The sequence below is a fragment of the Oncorhynchus keta genome, chromosome 37 (genome assembly GCF_023373465.1).
Source record: "Oncorhynchus keta strain PuntledgeMale-10-30-2019 chromosome 37, Oket_V2, whole genome shotgun sequence".
Classification (NCBI taxonomy): domain Eukaryota; kingdom Metazoa; phylum Chordata; class Actinopteri; order Salmoniformes; family Salmonidae; genus Oncorhynchus; species Oncorhynchus keta.
In genome coordinates this window covers 26,935,276-26,956,254 of record NC_068457.1, presented here as the reverse complement: position 1 = coordinate 26,956,254, position 20,979 = coordinate 26,935,276, and the positions used below count along the sequence as shown (strand labels likewise).

Below are 20,979 nucleotides of genomic sequence, written 5' to 3'. Positions count from 1 at the left end.
TATTATGTGTTAGTGGTGTTGATACAGAGGGTGATGTATTATGTGTTGATACAGAAGGTGATGTATTATGTGTTGATACAGATGGTGATGTATTATGTGTTGATACAGCGGGTGATGTATTATGTGTTAGTGGTGTTGATACAGCGGGTGATGTATTATGTGTTGATACAGATGGTGATGTATTATGTGTTGATACAGATGGTGATGTATTATGTGTTGATACAGAGGGTGATGTATTATGTGTTAGTGGTGTTGATACAGAGGGTGATGTATTATGTGTGACTGGTGTTAGTACAGCGGGTGATGTATTATGTGTGACTGGTGTTAGTACAGCAGGTGATGTATTATGTGTGACTGGTGTTAGTACAGCGGGTGATGTATTATGTGTGACTGGTGTTAGTACAGAGGGTGAGGTATTATGTGTGACTGGTGTTAGTAAAGAGGGTGATGTATTATGTGTGACTGGTGTTAGTACAGAGGGTGAGGTATTATGTGTGACTGGTGTTAGTACAGAGGGTGAGGTATTATGTGTGACTGGTGTTAGTAAAGAGGGTGATGTATTATGTGTGACTGGTGTTAGTACAGAGGGTGATGTATTATGTGTGACTGGTGTTAGTACAGAGGGTGATGTATTATGTGTGACTGGTGTTAGTAAAGAGGGTGATGTATTATGTGTGACTGGTGTTAGTACAGAGGGTGAGGTATTATGTGTGACTGGTGTTAGTACAGAGGGTGAGGTATTATGTGTGACTGGTGTTAGTACAGAGGGTGATGTATTATGTGTGACTGGTGTTAGTACAGAGGGTGAGGTATTATGTGTGACTGGTGTTAGTACAGAGGGTGAGGTATTATGTGTGACTGGTGTTAGTACAGAGGGTGAGGTATTATGTGTGACTGGTGTTAGTACAGAGGGTGATGTATTATGTGTGACTGGTGTTAGTACAGAGGGTGAGGTATTATGTGTTGATACAGAGGGTGATGTATTATGTGTTGATACAGAGGGTGATGTATTATGTGTTGATACAGAGGGTGATGTATTATGTGTTGATACAGAGGGTGATGTATTATGTGTTGATACAGAGGGTGATGTATTATGTGTGACTGGTGTTAGTACAGCGGGTGATGTGTTATGTGTGACTGGTGTTAGTACAGAGGGTGAGGTATTATGTGTTGATACAGTGGGTGATGTATTATGTGTTGATACAGAGGGTGATGTATTATGTGTTGATACAGATGGTGATGTATTATGTGTTAGTGGTGTTGATACAGCGGGTGATGTATTATGTGTTAGTGGTGTTGATACAGCGGGTGATGTATTATGTGTTGATACAGATGGTGATGTATTATGTGTTAGTACAGAGGGTGATGTATTATGTGTTAGTACAGCGGGTGATGTATTATGTGTTAGTGGTGTTGATACAGCGGGTGATGTATTATGTGTTAGTACAGCGGGTGATGTATTATGTGTTAGTGGTGTTGATACAGCGGGTGATGTATTATGTGTTGATACAGCAGGTGATGTATTATGTGTTGATACAGATGGTGATGTATTATGTGTTGATACAGAGGGTGATGTATTATGTGTTGATACAGAGGGTGATGTATTATGTGTGACTGGTGTTAGTACAGCGGGTGATGTATTATGTGTGACTGGTGTTAGTACAGCGGGTGATGTATTATGTGTTAGTGGTGTTGATACAGAGGGTGATGTATTATGTGTTAGTGGTGTTAGTACAGAGGGTGATGTATTATGTGTGACTGGTGTTAGTACAGAGGGTGATGTATTATGTGTGACTGGTGTTAGTACAGAGGGTGAGGTATTATGTGTGACTGGTGTTAGTACAGAGGGTGAGGTATTATGTGTGACTGGTGTTAGTACAGAGGGTGAGGTATTATGTGTGACTGGTGTTAGTACAGAGGGTGAGGTATTATGTGTGACTGGTGTTAGTACAGAGGGTGAGGTATTATGTGTGACTGGTGTTAGTACAGAGGGTGATGTATTATGTGTGACTGGTGTTAGTACAGAGGGTGAGGTATTATGTGTTGATACAGAGGGTGATGTATTATGTGTTGATACAGAGGGTGATGTATTATGTGTTGATACAGAGGGTGATGTATTATGTGTTGATACAGAGGGTGATGTATTATGTGTTGATACAGAGGGTGATGTATTATGTGTGACTGGTGTTAGTACAGAGGGTGAGGTATTATGTGTTGATACAGTGGGTGATGTATTATGTGTTGATACAGAGGGTGATGTATTATGTGTTGATACAGAGGGTGATGTATTATGTGTTAGTGGTGTTGATACAGCGGGTGATGTATTATGTGTTGATACAGATGGTGATGTATTATGTGTTGATACAGATGGTGATGTATTATGTGTTGATACAGAGGGTGATGTATTATGTGTTAGTGGTGTTGATACAGCGGGTGATGTATTATGTGTTGATACAGAGGGTGATGTATTATGTGTTGATACAGAGGGTGATGTATTATGTGTTGATACAGCGGGTGATGTATTATGTGTTGATACAGCGGGTGATGTATTATGTGTTGATACAGCGGGTGATGTATTATGTGTTGATACAGAGGGTGATGTATTATGTGTTAGTACAGGGGGTGATGTATTATGTGTTGATACAGCGGGTGATGTATTATGTGTTAGTACAGGGGGTGATGTGTTATGTGTTGATACAGCGGGTGATGTATTATGTGTTAGTGGTGTTGATACAGTGGGTGATGTATTATGTGTTGATACAGAGGGTGATGTATTATGTGTTGATACAGAGGGTGATGTATTATGTGTTGATACAGAGGGTGATGTATTATGTGTTGATACAGAGGGTGATGTATTATGTGTTAGTGGTGTTAGTACAGAGGGTGATGTATTATGTGTGACTGGTGTTAGTACAGAGGGTGATGTATTATGTGTGACTGGTGTTAGTACAGAGGGTGAGGTATTATGTGTGACTGGTGTTAGTACAGAGGGTGAGGTATTATGTGTGACTGGTGTTAGTACAGAGGGTGATGTATTATGTGTGACTGGTGTTAGTACAGAGGGTGATGTATTATGTGTGACTGGTGTTAGTACAGAGGGTGAGGTATTATGTGTGACTGGTGTTAGTACAGAGGGTGAGGTATTATGTGTGACTGGTGTTAGTACAGAGGGTGATGTATTATGTGTGACTGGTGTTAGTACAGAGGGTGAGGTATTATGTGTGGACTTGTTATTGGGTTTGAGTTGGTTCTTCACGGGTGAGAAAGGATGCACCTTAAAGGACACGTAAATAACAGTTTCTGAAGTCTACTGTCACGAATTCTGATGGGAATTGTACTGAAAAACAATGTGACCTGGAACAGAGGTAGTTTTGAATTTTTTTTAAATATTTAGTCTAAGTAAAGGTGAAGAAAGGGAAAGAGCTGAGGATCAGCTAGCAGGTCATCTACCCACAGGAACCAAAGCAGCGTTCTTCCCCTTCTTTCATTTCCTGTAACCTTTAACCTCTGTGTTGACCTCTGTCCTGACTTCCTGCTGAGGCGGATCAGCCTCACTAGAAAGGCCAGAGGTTGAAAGGTGAATGTAACAAGTAATGCAGATATTTCTGACAGAGTGTATTGCTGCTTTGTTTTGATTTAGTTTCTCTCTCTCAGGGTTTTATCCATCCACCTCCATCCACCTCCATCTACTTCCATCGAACTCCATCCACCTCCATCCACCTCCATATTCCTCCATCCACCATCTACCCCCATCCACCTCCATCTACCTCCATCCACCTCCATCCACCTCCATCTACCTCCATCCACCTCCATCCACCTCCATATTCCTCCATCCACCATCTACCCCCATCCACCTCCATCTACCTCCATCCACCATCCACCCCATCCACCTCCATCTACCTCCATCCACCTCCATCTACCTCCATCTACCTCCATCCACCATCCACCTCCATATTCCTCCATCCACCATCCACCTCCATCTACCTCCATCCACCATCCACCTCCATATTCCTCCATCCACCATCCACCTCCATCCACCTCCATCTACCAACATCCACCTCCATCTACCTCCATCCACCATCTACCTCCATATTCCTCCATCCACCATCCACCTCCATCTACCTCCATCCACCATCCACCTCCATATTCCTCCATCCACCATCCACCTCCATATTCCTCCATCCACCTCCATATTCCTCCATCCACCTCCATATTCCTCCATCCACCATCTACCCCATCCACCTCCATCTACCTCCATATTCCTCCATCCACCTCCATCCACCTCCATCCACCTCCATATTCCTCCATCCACCTCCATATTCCTCCATCCACCACCAACCCCCATCTACCCCCATCCACCTCCATCCACCTCCATCCACCTCCATCCACCTCCATCCACCTCCATATTCCTCCATCCACCATCTACCCCCATCCACCTCCATCTACCCCCATCCACCTCCATCTACCTCCATCCACCTCCATATTCCTCCATCCACCTCCATCCACCTCCATATTCCTCCATCCACCTCCATATTCCTCCTTCCACCATCTACCCCCATCCACCTCCATCTACCTCCATCCACCTCCATCTACCTCCATATTCCTCCATCCACCATCTACCCCATCCACCTCCATCTACCTCCATATTCCTCCATCCACCATCTACCCCATCCACCTCCATCTACCTCCATCCACCTCCATCTACCTCCATCCACCTCCATCTACCTCCATCTACCTCCATCCACCTCCATATTCCTCCATCCACCATCTACCCCCATCCACCTCCATCTACCTCCATCCACCTCCATCTACCTCCATCCACCTCCATCTACCTCCATATTCCTCCATCCACCATCTACCCCATCTACCTCCATCCACCATCCACCTCCATCTACCTCCATCCCCCACCTACCTCCATATTCCTCCATCCACCATCCACCTCCATCTTCCTCCATCCACCATCTACCTCCATCTACCTCCATCCACCATCCACCTCCATCTACCTCCATCCACCTCCATATTCCTCCATCCACCATCTACCCCCATCCACCTCCATCTACCTCCATCCACCTCCATCTACCTCCATCCACCTCCATCTACCTCCATCCACCTCCATCTTCCTCCATCCACCTCCATCTACCTCCATCCACCTCCCTGACACTCTACCAACCTGACCATCTACCTCCTATCTTGTACCCATGTTGTGTATTGAACCCTCTGTTTCCCATCATGTCCTGGTCAGATTGTGTGTTTGTATGTTAGTGTATTATGTATTGGGGTGCGACGGGTTCTTGTACCCACTTTTATTCATCTTGTATTTTGGTTTTGGACTTTTGTTAAGTTTATTAAAGGACTCCATTTATACCGAGTTGGATTCTCCTGCGCCTGACTTCCCTGCCACCTGCACACACGTTGTTACAACTGGGAAAAGCGAATGGTAGAAATGTAAGATAAATCAGGTTCATGTTAACGTTAGCGGGATATATACTGTATATTTCTCTCTTCCTGTATGTCCTGGCAGTGTCTGTTTGTGCTAAGTTGAAGGGTCAAATGGTGAATTAAAATGGTAGACTCAACGTTCATATCTGTTGATAATACTGATGTCAGACGGCTGAAGGTACGAGGACAGCGAGTGTTGTAGCTTTATCGTGTGAAAGACGGACTTCCCTGGTGTTTATAGAACATTGGTGGTGTGTAAACAGACTTCCCTGGTGTTTATAGAACATTGGTGGTGTGAAAGACGGACTTCCCTGGTGTTTATAGAACATTGGTGGTGGGAAAAACAGACTTCCCTGGTGTTTATAGAACATTGGTGGTGTGAAAACAGACTTCCCTGGTGTTTATAGAACATTGGTGGTGGGAAAAACAGACTTCCCTGGTGTTTATAGAACATTGGTGGTGTAAAAATGGACTTCCCTGGTGTTTATAGAACATTGGTGGTGTGAAAACGGACTTCCCTGGTGTTTATAGAACATTGGTGGTGTGAAAACGGACTTCCCTGGTGTTTATAGAACATTGGTGGTGTGAAAACAGACTTCTCTGGTGTTTATAGAACATTGGTGGTGTGAAAACGGACTTCCCTGGTGTTTATAGAACATTGGTGGTGTGAAAACGGACTTCCCTGGTGTTTATAGAACATTGGTGGTGTGAAAACGGACTTCCCTGGTGTTTATAGAACATTGGTGGTGTGAAAACGGACTTCCCTGGTGTTTATAGAACATTGGTGGTGTGAAAACGGACTTCCCTGGTGTTTATAGAACATTGGTGGTGTGAAAACGGACTTCCCTGGTGTTTATAGAACATTGGTGGTGTGAAAACGGACTTCCCTGGTGTTTATAGAACATTGGTGGTGTGAAAACAGACTTCTCTGGTGTTTATAGAACATTGGTGGTGTGAAAACGGACTTCCTGGTGTTTATAGAACATTGGTGGTGTGAAAACGGACTTCCCTGGTGTTTATAGAACATTGGTGGTGTGAAAACGGACTTCCCTGGTGTTTATAGAACATTGGTGGTGTGAAAACGGACTTCCCTGGTGTTTATAGAACATTGGTGGTGTGAAAACGGACTTCCCTGGTGTTTATAGAACATTGGTGGTGTGAAAACGGACTTCCCTGGTGTTTATAGAACATTGGTGGTGTGAAAACAGACTTCCCTGGTGTTTATAGAACATTGGTGGTGTGAAAACGGACTTCCCTGGTGTTTATAGAACATTGGTGGTGTGAAAGACGGACTTCCTGGTGTTTATAGAACATTGGTGGTGTGAAAACGGACTTCCCTGGTGTTTATAGAACATTGGTGGTGTGAAAGACGGACTTCCCTGGTGTTTATAGAACATTGGTGGTGTGAAAACGGACTTCCCTGGTGTTTATAGAACATTGGTGGTGTGAAAAACGGACTTCCCTGGTGTTTATAGAACATTGGTGGTGTGAAAACGGACTTCCCTGGTGTTTATAGAACATTGGTGGTGTGAAAGACGGACTTCCCTGGTGTTTATAGAACATTGGTGGTGTGAAAGACGGACTTCCCTGGTGTTTATAGAACATTGGTGGTGTGAAAACGGACTTCCCTGGTGCTTATAGAACATTGGTGGTGAGAAAGACGGACTTCTCTGGTGTTTATAGAACATTGGTGGTGTGAAAACGGACTTCCCTGGTGTTTATAGAACATTGGTGGTGTGAAAACGGACTTCTCTGGTGTTTATAGAACATTGGTGGTGTGAAAACGGACTTCTCTGGTGTTTATAGAACATTGGTGGTGTGAAAACGGACTTCCCTGGTGTTTATACAACATTGCTGGTGTGAAAACGGACTTCCCTGGTGTTTATAGTCTCAACTGTCTCCAGTCTCAACTGTTCTGCCTTACTATTATTCAACCATGCTGGTCATTTATGAACATTTGAACATCTTGGCCACGTTCTGTTATAATCTCCACCCGGCACAGCCAGAAGAGGACTGGCCACCCCACATATGCTCTCTCTAATTCTCTCTTTCTTTCTCTCTCTCTCTCGGAGGACCTGAGCCCTAGGACCGTGCCCCAGGACTACCTGACATGATGGCTCCTTGCTGTCCCCAGTCCACCTGACTGTGCTGCTGCTCCAGTTTCAACTGTTCTGCCTTATTATTATTCGACCATGCTGGTCATTTATGAACATTTGAACATCTTGGTCATGTTCTGTTATAATCTCTACCCGGCACAGCCAGAAGAGGACTGGCCACCCCACATAGCCCGGTTCCTCTCTAGGTTTCTTCCTAGGTTTTGGCCTTTCTAGGGAGTTTTTCCTAGCCACCGTGCTTTTACACCTGCATTGTTTGCTGTTTGGGGTTTTAGGCTGGGTTTCTGTACAGCACTTTGAGATATCAGCTGATGTACGAAGGGCTATATAAATAAATTTGATTTGATTTATAGAACATTGGTGGTGTGAAAGACGGACTTCCCTGGTGTTTATAGAACATTGGTGGTGTGAAAAACAGACTTCCTGGTGTTTATAGAACATTGGTGGTGTGAAAACGGACTTCCCTGGTGTTTATAGAACATTGGTGGTGTGAAAAACAGACTTCCCTGGTGTTTATAGAACATTGGTGGTGTGAAAAACAGACTTCCCTGGTGTTTATAGAACATTGCTGGTGTGAAAACGGACTTCCTGGTGTTTATAGAACATTGGTGGTGTGAAAAACGGACTTCCCTGGTGTTTATAGAACATTGGTGGTGTGAAAACGGACTTCCTGGTGTTTATAGAACATTGGTGGTGTGAAAACGGACTTCCCTGGTGTTTATAGAACATTGGTGGTGTGAAAACGGACTTCCCTGGTGTTTATAGAACATTGGTGGTGTGAAAACGGACTTCCCTGGTGTTTATAGAACATTGGTGGTGTGAAAACGGACTTCCCTGGTGTTTATAGAACATTGGTGGTGTGAAAACGGACTTCCTGGTGTTTATAGAACATTGGTGGTGTGAAAACGGACTTCCTGGTGTTTATAGAACATTGGTGGTGTGAAAACGGACTTCCCTGGTGTTTATAGAACATTGGTGGTGTGAAAACGGACTTCCCTGGTGTTTATAGAACATTGGTGGTGTGAAAACAGACTTCCCTGGTGTTTATAGAACATTGGTGGTGTGAAAACAGACTTCCCTGGTGTTTATAGAACATTGGTGGTGTGAAAGACGGACTTCCCTGGTGTTTATAGAACATTGGTGGTGTGAAAACAGACTTCCCTGGTGTTTATAGAACATTGGTGGTGTGAAAGACGGACTTCCCTGGTGTTTATAGAACATTGGTGGTGTGAAAGACGGACTTCCCTGGTGTTTATAGAACATTGGTGGTGTGAAAGACGGACTTCCCTGGTGTTTATAGAACATTGGTGGTGTGAAAACGGACTTCCTGGTGTTTATAGAACATTGGTGGTGTGAAAGACGGACTTCCTGGTGTTTATAGAACATTGGTGGTGTGAAAGACGGACTTCCCTGGTGTTTATAGAACATTGGTGGTGTGAAAACGGACTTCCCTGGTGCTTATAGAACATTGGTGGTGAGAAAGACGGACTTCTCTGGTGTTTATAGAACATTGGTGGTGTGAAAACGGACTTCCCTGGTGTTTATAGAACATTGGTGGTGTGAAAACGGACTTCTCTGGTGTTTATAGAACATTGGTGGTGTGAAAACGGACTTCTCTGGTGTTTATAGAACATTGGTGGTGTGAAAACGGACTTCTCTGGTGTTTATAGAACATTGGTGGTGTGAAAACGGACTTCCCTGGTGTTTATACAACATTGCTGGTGTGAAAACGGACTTCCCTGGTGTTTATAGTCTCAACTGTCTCCAGTCTCAACTGTTCTGCCTTACTATTATTCAACCATGCTGGTCATTTATGAACATTTGAACATCTTGGCCACGTTCTGTTATAATCTCCACCCGGCACAGCCAGAAGAGGACTGGCCACCCCACATATGCTCTCTCTAATTCTCTCTTTCTTTCTCTCTCTCGGAGGACCTGAGCCCTAGGACCGTGCCCCAGGACTACCTGACATGATGGCTCCTTGCTGTCCCCAGTCCACCTGACTGTGCTGCTGCTCCAGTTTCAACTGTTCTGCCTTATTATTATTCGACCATGCTGGTCATTTATGAACATTTGAACATCTTGGTCATGTTCTGTTATAATCTCTACCCGGCACAGCCAGAAGAGGACTGGCCACCCCACATAGCCCGGTTCCTCTCTAGGTTTCTTCCTAGGTTTTGGCCTTTCTAGGGAGTTTTTCCTAGCCACCGTGCTTTTACACCTGCATTGTTTGCTGTTTGGGGTTTTAGGCTGGGTTTCTGTACAGCACTTTGAGATATCAGCTGATGTACGAAGGGCTATATAAATAAATTTGATTTGATTTATAGAACATTGGTGGTGTGAAAGACGGACTTCCCTGGTGTTTATAGAACATTGGTGGTGTGAAAAACAGACTTCCCTGGTGTTTATAGAACATTGGTGGTGTGAAAAACAGACTTCCCTGGTGTTTATAGAACATTGGTGGTGTGAAAACAGACTTCCCTGGTGTTTATAGAACATTGGTGGTGTGAAAACGGACTTCCCTGGTGTTTATAGAACATTGGTGGTGTGAAAAACAGACTTCCCTGGTGTTTATAGAACATTGGTGGTGTGAAAAACAGACTTCCCTGGTGTTTATAGAACATTGCTGGTGTGAAAACGGACTTCCTGGTGTTTATAGAACATTGGTGGTGTGAAAAACGGACTTCCCTGGTGTTTATAGAACATTGGTGGTGTGAAAGACGGACTTCCCTGGTGTTTATAGAACGTTGGTGGTGTGAAAACGGACTTCCCTGGTGTTTATAGAACATTGGTGGTGTGAAAACGGACTTCCCTGGTGTTTATAGAACATTGGTGGTGTGAAAACGGACTTCCCTGGTGTTTATAGAACATTGGTGGTGTGAAAGACGGACTTCCCTGGTGTTTATAGAACATTGGTGGTGTGAAAACGGACTTCCCTGGTGTTTATAGAACATTGGTGGTGTGAAAACGGACTTCCCTGGTGTTTATAGAACATTGGTGGTGGGAAAAACAGACTTCCCTGGTGTTTATAGAACATTGGTGGTGTGAAAACGGACTTCCCTGGTGTTTATAGAACATTGGTGGTGTGAAAGACGGACTTCCCTGGTGTTTATAGAACATTGGTGGTGTGAAAACAGACTTCCCTGGTGTTTATAGAACATTGGTGGTGTGAAAACGGACTTCCCTGGTGTTTATAGAACATTGGTGGTGTGAAAATGTATGAGAAGAAACGTGTAGCTGAAATACTGCCGATAAATGTTTCCAATTCCAACGAAAATGAGGATGATTACGAGTACATGATGCATGAGATGTTTAATGATCAACAATTGATGCAATGTTGATTTGTGCCACTCTGCACAACCTCGCTTCAGGTTCACTGCCTCTGGACGTTATGCCTTGTCCAGCTCATTTATTCAAATGAAGTAGCCTAGTTTAGCCCCGTTCTCCCGCTACCTGCTATGCCTTGTTAGAATGATGAATGAGAGACCAGACTCTCATATCATCAAAACACATCATTCTAGCTGCATATTAAACCAGAGGTTGACCCCTCTCTGAGGATAGGACTCACTATAAAACAGCACTTAGACAGCATTAATGCCCTAAGTGACATTCCCAGGGCAGAAGGCTTTCATTTAGCTATCGGCTCTTTAAAGTGAGGTCACTCTGGTCTTGCAAGTTGGCTTATGTTTTAAACAGGGCCCAGGCACTTGGAGGCCGTATGTTTTGACCAGGGCCCGGGCACTCGGGTGGCCGTATGTTTTGACCAGGGCCCGGGCACTCGGGAGGCAGCTGGGGAGCAGAGATAAGGTTGAGCATATAATGAATGTCTTGTCTGTGGAAGGGGGCAGATTGTTCCCAACCTCTCAGAGGAATGTGTCTGTCTCCCAATATGTCTGTCTACTGTCTATTAAACCTTAAATAGTGCAGTTGTTCAACTTATCTTATTTTCTACACCTTGAGCAAATTCACGATTCCCCACAAGCTGTGGATGAGTGTTAAGGATGAGTGTCTCTGACCTGTGGCTGTGGATGAGTGTCTCTGACCTGTGGCTTTGGATGAGGTCTAGGTATAAGATATATGGATGATTGTCAGGTTGACATCTGACCTGTGGCTGTGGATGAGTGTTATAGATACCTGTGGCTGTGCATGAGTGCACTGAAGGCCCATTATGGATGAGGGTTATAGACATCTGTGGATGTGGATGAGTGCATTGCAGGCCAGTTTTGGATGAGTGTTATAGACACCTATGGATGAGGGTTATAGACACCTGTGGCTGTGGATGAGTGCATTGAAGGCCAGTTATGGATGAGGGTTATAGACACCTGTGGCTGTGCATGAGTGCACTGAAGGCCCATTATGGATGAGGGTTATAGACACCTGTGGATGAGGGTTATAGACACCTGTGGCTGTGCATGAGTGCATTGAAGGCCAGTTATGGATGAGGGTTATAGACATCTGTGGATGTGGATGAGTGCATTGAAGGCCAGTTATGGATGAGTGTTATAGACACCTGTGGATGAGGGTTATAGAGACCTGTGGATGAGTGCATTGAAGACCAGTTATGGATGAGGGTTATAGACACCTGTGGATGAGGGTTATAGACACCTGTGGCTGTGCATGAGTGCATTGAAGGCCAGTTATGGATGAGTGTTATAGACACCTGTGGATGAGGGTTATAGACACCTGTGGCTGTGGATGAGTGTGTTGAAGGCCAGTTATTGATGAGTGTTATGGAGGAGTATCCTCCTACCTGTGGCTGTGGATGAGTGTGTTGAAGGCCAGTTATTGATGAGTGTTATAGATACCTGTGGCTGTGGATGAGTGTGTTGAAGGCCAGTTATTGATGAGTGTTATGGAGGAGTATCCTCCTACCTGTGGCTGTGGATGAGTGTGTTGAAGGCCAGTTATTGATGAGTGTTATGGAGGAGTATCCTCCTACCTGTGGCTGTGGATGAGTGCGTTGAAGGCCAGGCCGTCGGACCAGCTGGAGGAGAAGTTGACCACATTGACGTGGGGATAGTCCTTGGTGGACTGGCGCACCCAGCTAAGCAGAATCTTCTCACTGTTGGTCTGCTGTAGGCCTGCCATCACATCCTTCATCACATCCTTTACCTGGAGGGAGAGAGAGAGAAACAGAGAGAGAGAGAGAAACAGAGAGAGAGAAACACAGAGAGAGAAACAGAGAGAGAAACAGAGAGAGAGAGACAGAGAGAGAAACAGAGAGAGAGAAACACAGAGAGAGAAACAGAGAGAGAAACAGAGAGAGAGAAACAGAGAGAGAAACAGAGAGAGAGAAACAGAGAGAGGGAGAGAGAGAGTTTTTAATGTTTATTTCACTTCTGTATATTATCTACCTCACTTGCTTTGGCAATGCTAACACATGATTCCCATGCCAATAACGCCCATTGAATTGAATTGAATTGAGAGAGAGAGAGAGAGAGAGAGAGAGAGAGAGAGAGAGAGAGAGAGAGAGAGAGAGAGAGAGAGAGAGAGAGAGAGAGAGAGAGAGAGAGAGAGAGAGAGAGACAGAGAGAGAGACAGAGAGAGAGAGAGAGAGAGAGAGAGACAGAGAGAGAGAGAGAGAGAGAGAGAGATGGGGGGGTCAAGACAGAAACACACATTTGCAAAGGACGCAAATACTCCAAATGTCAGCCAGATGTCTGGAGACATATGTAAACAGGGAGACTAATGTCCTCAACACCGCCGCTCACACTACAACATTCCCCCTGGAACAGGCTGAATATGTATTTATTGAAGTACCTGATGACAGGTGTTGGGAGCTATTACCACTGAGGCTGGAACTTTCTGTTAAGTTAAAGCAACTTCTCTACACGTCCTGGAATAGTTGTAGGAAAAGTTTGGATTCACTCACACACACACACACACACACACACACACACACACACACACACACACACACACACACACACACACACACACACACACACACACACACACACACACACACACACACACACACACACACACACACACACACACAGAGAGAGATGTAATACACACACACACACACACACACACACACACACACACACACACACACACACACACACACACACACACACACACACACACACACACACACACACACACACACACACACACACACACACACACACACACACAGAGAGATGTAATATTCCAATTCAGACACACACACACACATAGAGATGTAATATTCCAATTCACACACACGCACACAGTTAGCTATTTGAGTGACAGTTCTGGAACATCTCTGCCCAGGGGAAAGGAGTGAAGACGTACACCACTGGTATGTCTGGTAGAGCTGTATTACTGATGCATATCTTACTGTTGGTATCATTTCATTATTCCAATATGTTTTCATTAATTGAATTCACTTATTCTATTTTATGAGAATTTGTAAGATTCTTATTTGCATGAAATAGACAGAGTCCAGTCTTATCAAAAATAGATAATAGTATTTATTCTCGGAGCGCGCTGCCATGTAACCACCAACAACAGTTTATATACAAAATATGACGTCACAGGTTCTAGAATGAATCTCTTCCTCTCGACCAAGACAAAGCAGGTTTAAAAGTTCATTCCGACCTACTAGCGCACACACATGACACACAATATAACTGAATTAACTCTTGACCCCTCACCATTATCCATCACCACTTAGCTGACAGTTCCAGTTAATGGAAAACCTGGGAAAGCCCTCACTGCCTTATCTAAACATCCCAGAGCTAAGTTGTTGTGTCGGTTCAACCATAGGTTAATGACCTTTTCTGCTTACTTTTTTAAAAAACACTTCCAATCCTCTCCAACCTGGCTGGAATGGTATTTATTTAATTTAATTACCTCCTGTTTCAGGCTCCACAATCCCTCACTTATGAACTCATAGTGTTAATCAGATATAATAAAACAGAGTATAAGTTTACTTAGTAACAGTTCTATTTGAAATGGGGATATTGTTTAGTCATTTATTCATAAAATTCCTAACACTTACCATCACCTATCCATCCCCTATCGTATCCACTGTCGTGTCTTTACTATCATTAACTGAAGACGGATAGTTTTTATCAAAGATTATTTGTAATTAGTTACTACGCGATCAACTGATTAATGACGTAACTACTTAACTAGGAAGTCGGGGCACCAAGGAAAAATACTCAGATTACAAAGTTATCATTTCCTAAAATAACTTTTCAGATATTTTATCTGATCAATTAGTTTTCGAATTAATGAATTATTTACTTTACCTCACGTTAGTCTCATTCCAAACGTCGTAAATTGGTTGGTTATCTGCACGAACCCAGTCTTCACTATGAGTCATCCATACATCAATTGTCTTAAATCATTTATTTATTACTAACTAAGTAATTCACAGAAATGCATAAACAAACAAACAAACAAACAAGGTAAATGTAATGATAGGAGGATGTGCCCTAGTGGGCTAAACCGGCATGACAGCTTGTTAGACAAAAGGGGAAGTGGGGGTCGACTAAGAAGTCACTACTAGTGATAATTATAACAATTGAAATTATAATCCTTTACACATGAAAGCTCACTCTTTCGTGTGTCGTCTTGATCGCTGGTGAAAAGTTCATTTCTTTTGTAGAATTGTCTGTCTGTCTCTCTCTCTCTCTCTCTCTCTCTCTCTCTCTCTCTCTCTTTCTCTCTCTCTCTCTCGGTTGTGGTTAGAGGGGATTGTTCAGAGTGACATTCGTTATAGAATGGATGTTTCGGCGGTTGTCGTTCTTCGCGTTCAATGATGCCGACTTCCTAGCTGCAGACTGGTAATCAATATCAAAGACTTGTTCTTATTCTGTCGGTATCGATAGTCTAAGAGTTTAACCACGTGGTATGGTTAAAAGATTCAGCAATGGTCTACAACCTTTGTCCTCCTAATGGAGAAAAACATTAGCCATCTCGTAATTGAGGTAAGCTCGATCTGCTGATCGAAAACCCGAGTGGGTGTTTTATTTGGAATGGCAGAAAAGGCCGTCCCTGGATGTCTGACCCTAACTGGGCTCAGGGGCGGTCCAAGATGTTTGACCCTAACTGGGCTCAGGGGCGGTCCAGGATGTTTGACCCTAACTGGGCTCAGGGGCAGTCCAGGATGTCTGACCCTAACTGGGCTCAGGGGCGGTCCAGGATGTCTGACCCTAACTGGGCTCAGGGGCGGTCCTCTGATTTAGTTCAAATCCAATTCCTTTTTTGAGTTTTCCTTCATTTAAACAGTCCAAAATCACATTGTAAAATTGTGTAAACAGTCTCAGACTCACTCATTCATCTTATTAGGCAATTAGATGTAAACCTCACATCTGGGGCTATTATATAAACTGCGTTATGGTAATGTGGCCACACAGTCTCCCATGAGCCCCAAGTTGTAACAAACGGACCAGTTCGTAGCTGGATTCTTCACCGATCTTTTATACTTTCTCTGGAACATGAAATTTGTTCGTACCTCAAGTTCTGTGAGGTGGAAGGATTTCCTTTGTCCTCTATGAAAACTTACTCTCTCTATACTATGTGGCAGGGTCTTCTCAGGAATTTACGACCTCTGACCACAGCAGCCTAGTTGAAGGAGGCAAGGGGGAGGCAGGGAGAGGGGGGTGGGGTTGCTATACCCAAAGAGGCCAACGTCATGACACCTCACACACACACACACACACACACACACACACACACACACACACACACACACACACACACACACACACACACACACACACACACACACACACACACACACACACACACACACACACACACACACACACACACACACACACACACACACACACACACACACACACACACACACGTATTATTCCAACTCAGACACAACTCTATCTCTTCTCTCTTTCTCTTTCTCAAAAGCTCTAGGGGAAAAGAGTGAAGAAGTGCATCAATAGCTTCCACTGGTATGTCTGGTAACTTTTTACTGATGCATATCTTACTATCACCGATCCATCAGTTGTATATCCAACTCAGACACACACCCAGTCAACCGGGAACATTCCCAGAACATTAGCTAAGATTCCCTTTAAGTTCTAGTTAGAGTTGTATCTAACAGTAGGATAACATACCAAAAACATTCATTTTGATTTAATCTAAATCGAGAAAAATCGTTGGAATGTTCTCCTAAAAAAAATGCATTTAATCTGTAACAGCCACCACATGTTTGTATGTTTAGGGTTCAGGGTTTAGGGTGCAAAAAAACAGAACACATTTCACCTGTTCTTTAAAAGGTTCCCAGAATGTTGCATGAGGTTGTGTGAACAGTCTAGTGGAAACATTGTGGGAACATCACAAAATACATATTCCCAAAACACAAAAACTGTACAACTGTGTGGATGATTCTACAATGTTTTATTTAGGTTGCAAAAAAACATTCACCTGATGTTACTAGAACATTCCCAGAACACATTTTGTCTGCTCTTTAAAGGTTCCCAGAATGTTTCATTAGGTTGTGGGAACATTGTGGGAACACAAAAATATGTATTTTTCCACAAGGCAAAAAGTATCCAGTTGTGCTGACATTCAGACAATGTTTGTATCATGGTGAGCAAAACATTCCTTTGATGTTACAAGAATGTAGATCTTTAAACGTTGCCAGAACATTTTCATTAGGTTGTGGGAACAGTCTGGGTACAAGAGATACAGTGTCTTCAGACTTGTTCCCACATTGTGTTATAGCCTGAATTTAAAATGGATTCAATTGAGATGTTTTGTCACTGGCCTCCACACGATACCCCATAACATCAAAGTGGAATAATGTTATTTAACATTTTTACAAATGAATAAAAAATGAAAAGCTGAAATGTCTTGAGTCAATAAGTATTCAACCCCTGTATTCAACCCCTGTATTCAACCCCTATATTCAACCCCTGTGTTATGGCAAGCCTAAATGATTTCAGGGGTTACAATGAGCTTAACAAGTCACATGACCTCCCTCATCTCCCTGGGTCGCTGCTCTTTTCAGTTCACTGCAGCTAGCGACTGGAACGAGCTGCAACAAACACTCAAACTGGACAGTTTTATCTCCATCTCTTCATTCAAAGACTCAATCATGAATTATCTTTATGACGTGTAATGTACTGTATTGTTGTCTCTACCTTCTTGCCCTCTGTGCTGTTGTCTGTGCCCAATAATGATTGTATCATGTTTTATTTTTTGTGCTGCTGCCATGTGGTGTTGCTACCATGTTTTGTCATGTTGTGTTGCTACCATGCTGTGTTGTCGTGTGTTGCTGCCTTGCTATGTTGTTATCTTAGGTCTCTCTTTATGTAGTGTTGTGGTGTCTCTCTTGTCATGATGTGTGATGTACCCTGTATATATATATATATATATTATTTTTTAATCCCACGTCCCACAGGAGGCCTTTCGCCTTTTGGTAGGCCATCACTATACATAAGAATTTGTTCTTAACTGACCTACCTAGTTAAATAAAGGTTAAATAAAAATACAATATATATATATTTTTTAAACCCACAAATACAATTATTAAGGTCCGTCAGTAGAGCAGTGAATTTCAATACATATTCACAGATTCAACCACACATTCATATCCTTCACCTGGATTCACCTTGTCAGTCTACGTCATGGAAAGAGCACATTCATATCCTTCACCTGGATTCACCTTGTCATTCTACATCATGGAAAGAGCACATTCATATCCTTCACCTGGATTCACCTTGTCAGTCTACGCATGGAAAGAGCACATTCATATCCTTCACCTGGATTCACCTTGTCAGTCTACGTCATGGAAAGAGCAGGAGTTCTTCATGTTTTGTATACTCAGTTGTCATGTCTTTGGCTATGCCGGATGAAGTGATATGACATGCTATTCTATAAAATCCTTTCTCTGTAATTAATATTACCTGATTAGGCTAATCAGGTAAATGTAATTAACTAGAAAGTCGGGGCACCACGAAATAATGTTTATAGAGCTGTTAACTTCCGAATAAACTCTTAAAGACCTAGTAATCTTTTACATCAGTAGCAGTCAATATTTAATCATCACTTTATTCAGTATCATCTGAAAGTTGTAAATTATTGGTTATCTTCATGAACCCTGGCTAACAAGTTGAATCAGCAATATAACATTTGGTTTAATTATTGATTTACTAAATACCTAAATAATCACACCGAATTACAGAATGGATCATACATTGATTACAAATAATGTCATAAAGGAAAACATCCCTAGCGGACGGAACAGATATGACGGCTGGTTACACAAAGAAAGGGGTTGGGTTTTGAATGAAAGAGCGGGAAGACTGAGGAACAAAGGGAGAAGCTGTGCTATCGTAAATACAGAATCTTATGCATTCTAAATAACCGCCCATTTGGAAAAAGGAAAATGCAATAAATATTTACTCGAGCTACGCTTCAATAGGTTGGTCGAGATGTAAGGCCGGTTTGCCCAGCAGGGACCTCTTGTCCTCTGAAGAATGTCTCTGGTGGTAACCTGGATATGTCGTCCCGTTAAACTTTCCTAGCCCGCTCTAACTCAACGGCTAGAGGTATCACTTCTGGAGTGAGTAAGAGTTCAAAGTTCATACATACCAAGTTGTCATACTTTTAAGCTCGTGCTATATTCTGGCTGGTATAGTCGAAATGCCTCCTTTCGGCGTGTTGATCTACCTTCACATTGAACATGATGCTAATTTCGTTAGGTTATTATCTGAGTCCGTTTAACGTAGGACCGTCGTTCACATCCTCGGAACAGAAAGTTGAATTTTCGTCAACGGGTTTATATAGTTGTGAAAGAAGGGCGTGTTTCATAGTTTAAACCAGTGTCTGTTCACTCGGGGCCTCTGAGTGAGCAGAGTTTCTCTATGACAAACCGTTCTCTCATTTATGAAACTAAAATTACATTTAATCTTTTCACAAATAGTTTCATATTTAAACATTTAAATTGCACAACAATTCCATGTCAATCTGATAACTAGAATGTGTCAACTTTCCAAGATACAGTTTATGTCATCCTGTCATTAGTAGTAATGTCTCAGACAACAACTGATCTGACATCATATTCATTAAGTACCAACGCATATTTTCAACTGGTTGGATTACCGAAATATGGTTCCGTTTCCCACCTTTCGATGTTACCAGACTCTCTATGTTACCGAGGCTTTACACGAGTCAACTCTATAGAGTAGAGAGAGAGAAACGGGGAAAGGTATTTATGGGGGTCATAAACCTCCCCCAACAGGCCAACGTCATGACACAGTGTATATGACCCTCAATTTAAAAAAAAAAAATCTAATCAAACATGGTTACAGAATATGTGGAATTAAACCTCCAATCTTAAGAACTTCAGCCAGATAATTAACCCTCCGCTCCACCAGGGGACAGCTGTGACCATGTGGGGTTTCTTCAGTCCAATACGGTCAATAAGGACACAGCACCTGATTGACCATATGTGACTGAATAAAAAACACAAGGCCACAGCTGTCCTCTGGTGGCACAGAGGGTTCATACGTTGGCTAGGGAACCAAACGTTGGCTAGGGAACCTTACGTTGGCTAGGGAACCAAACGTTGGCTAGGAAACCATACGTTGGCTAGGGAACCAAACGTTGGCTAGGGAACCATACGTTGGCTAGGGAACCAAACGTTGGCTAGGGAACCATACGTTGGCTAGGGAACCAAACGTTGGCTAGGGAACCATACGTTGGCTAGGGAACCAAACGTTGGCTAGGGAACCATACGTTGGCTAGGGAACCAAACGTTGGCTAGGAACCATACGCTGGAACCAAACGTTGGCTAGGGAACCAAACGTTGGGAACCAAACGCTAGGGAACCAAACGTTGGCTAGGGAACCAAACGTTGGCTAGGGAACCAAACGTTGGCTAGGGAACCAAACGTTGGCTAGGGAACCAAACGTTGGCTAGGGAACCAAACGTTGGCTAGGGAACCAAACGTTGGCTAGGGAACCAAACGTTGGCTAGGGAACCAAACGTTGGCTAGGGAACCAAACGTTGGCTAGGGAACCAAACGTTGGCTAGGGAACCAAACGTTGGCTAGGGAACCAAACGTTGGCTAGGGAACCAAACGTTGGCTAGGGAACCAAACTTCGCAAGTGCAAAACTCACATGTGCAGATTGTTAACATATATGAAGTGTACAAAATATGGTTGTGTTTATGTGGTTAAATGCTGTTCAGATGTACTCCAATCTGCATTAACATTCGGCCAAACTTAAATATAAAATTTTCTAAATGCTCTTGAAATGTTCTAAGGACCTTAAAGACAAGCTAATTGTGTGAACAGCAATGGAATATTATGTCAAACCTGAAACAAATATGCTGTGAACGTCATAAAAACAGACTTATTTAAACCTTACAACATTAAGGGACTGTCCTGTGCGACCTGACTTAAACATTGTATCCATGTCATCACAACTGAGCATATTTTATGTTCTGGGAACACAT

General features: G+C 43.1%; 1 protein-coding gene across 1 annotated transcript in view; it reads right to left on the bottom strand.

Annotated features, from left to right (window-relative positions):
• Positions 1–20,979, bottom strand: part of LOC127916632 (dystrophin-like) — a 351,583-nt gene that overhangs the window by 276,643 nt on the left and 53,961 nt on the right. Inside the window, exon 6 of the mRNA XM_052498942.1 lies at positions 12,493–12,665. Within this exon, the coding sequence (XP_052354902.1) occupies positions 12,493–12,665 (173 nt within the window). The remainder of the gene's footprint in view (positions 1–12,492; positions 12,666–20,979) is intronic.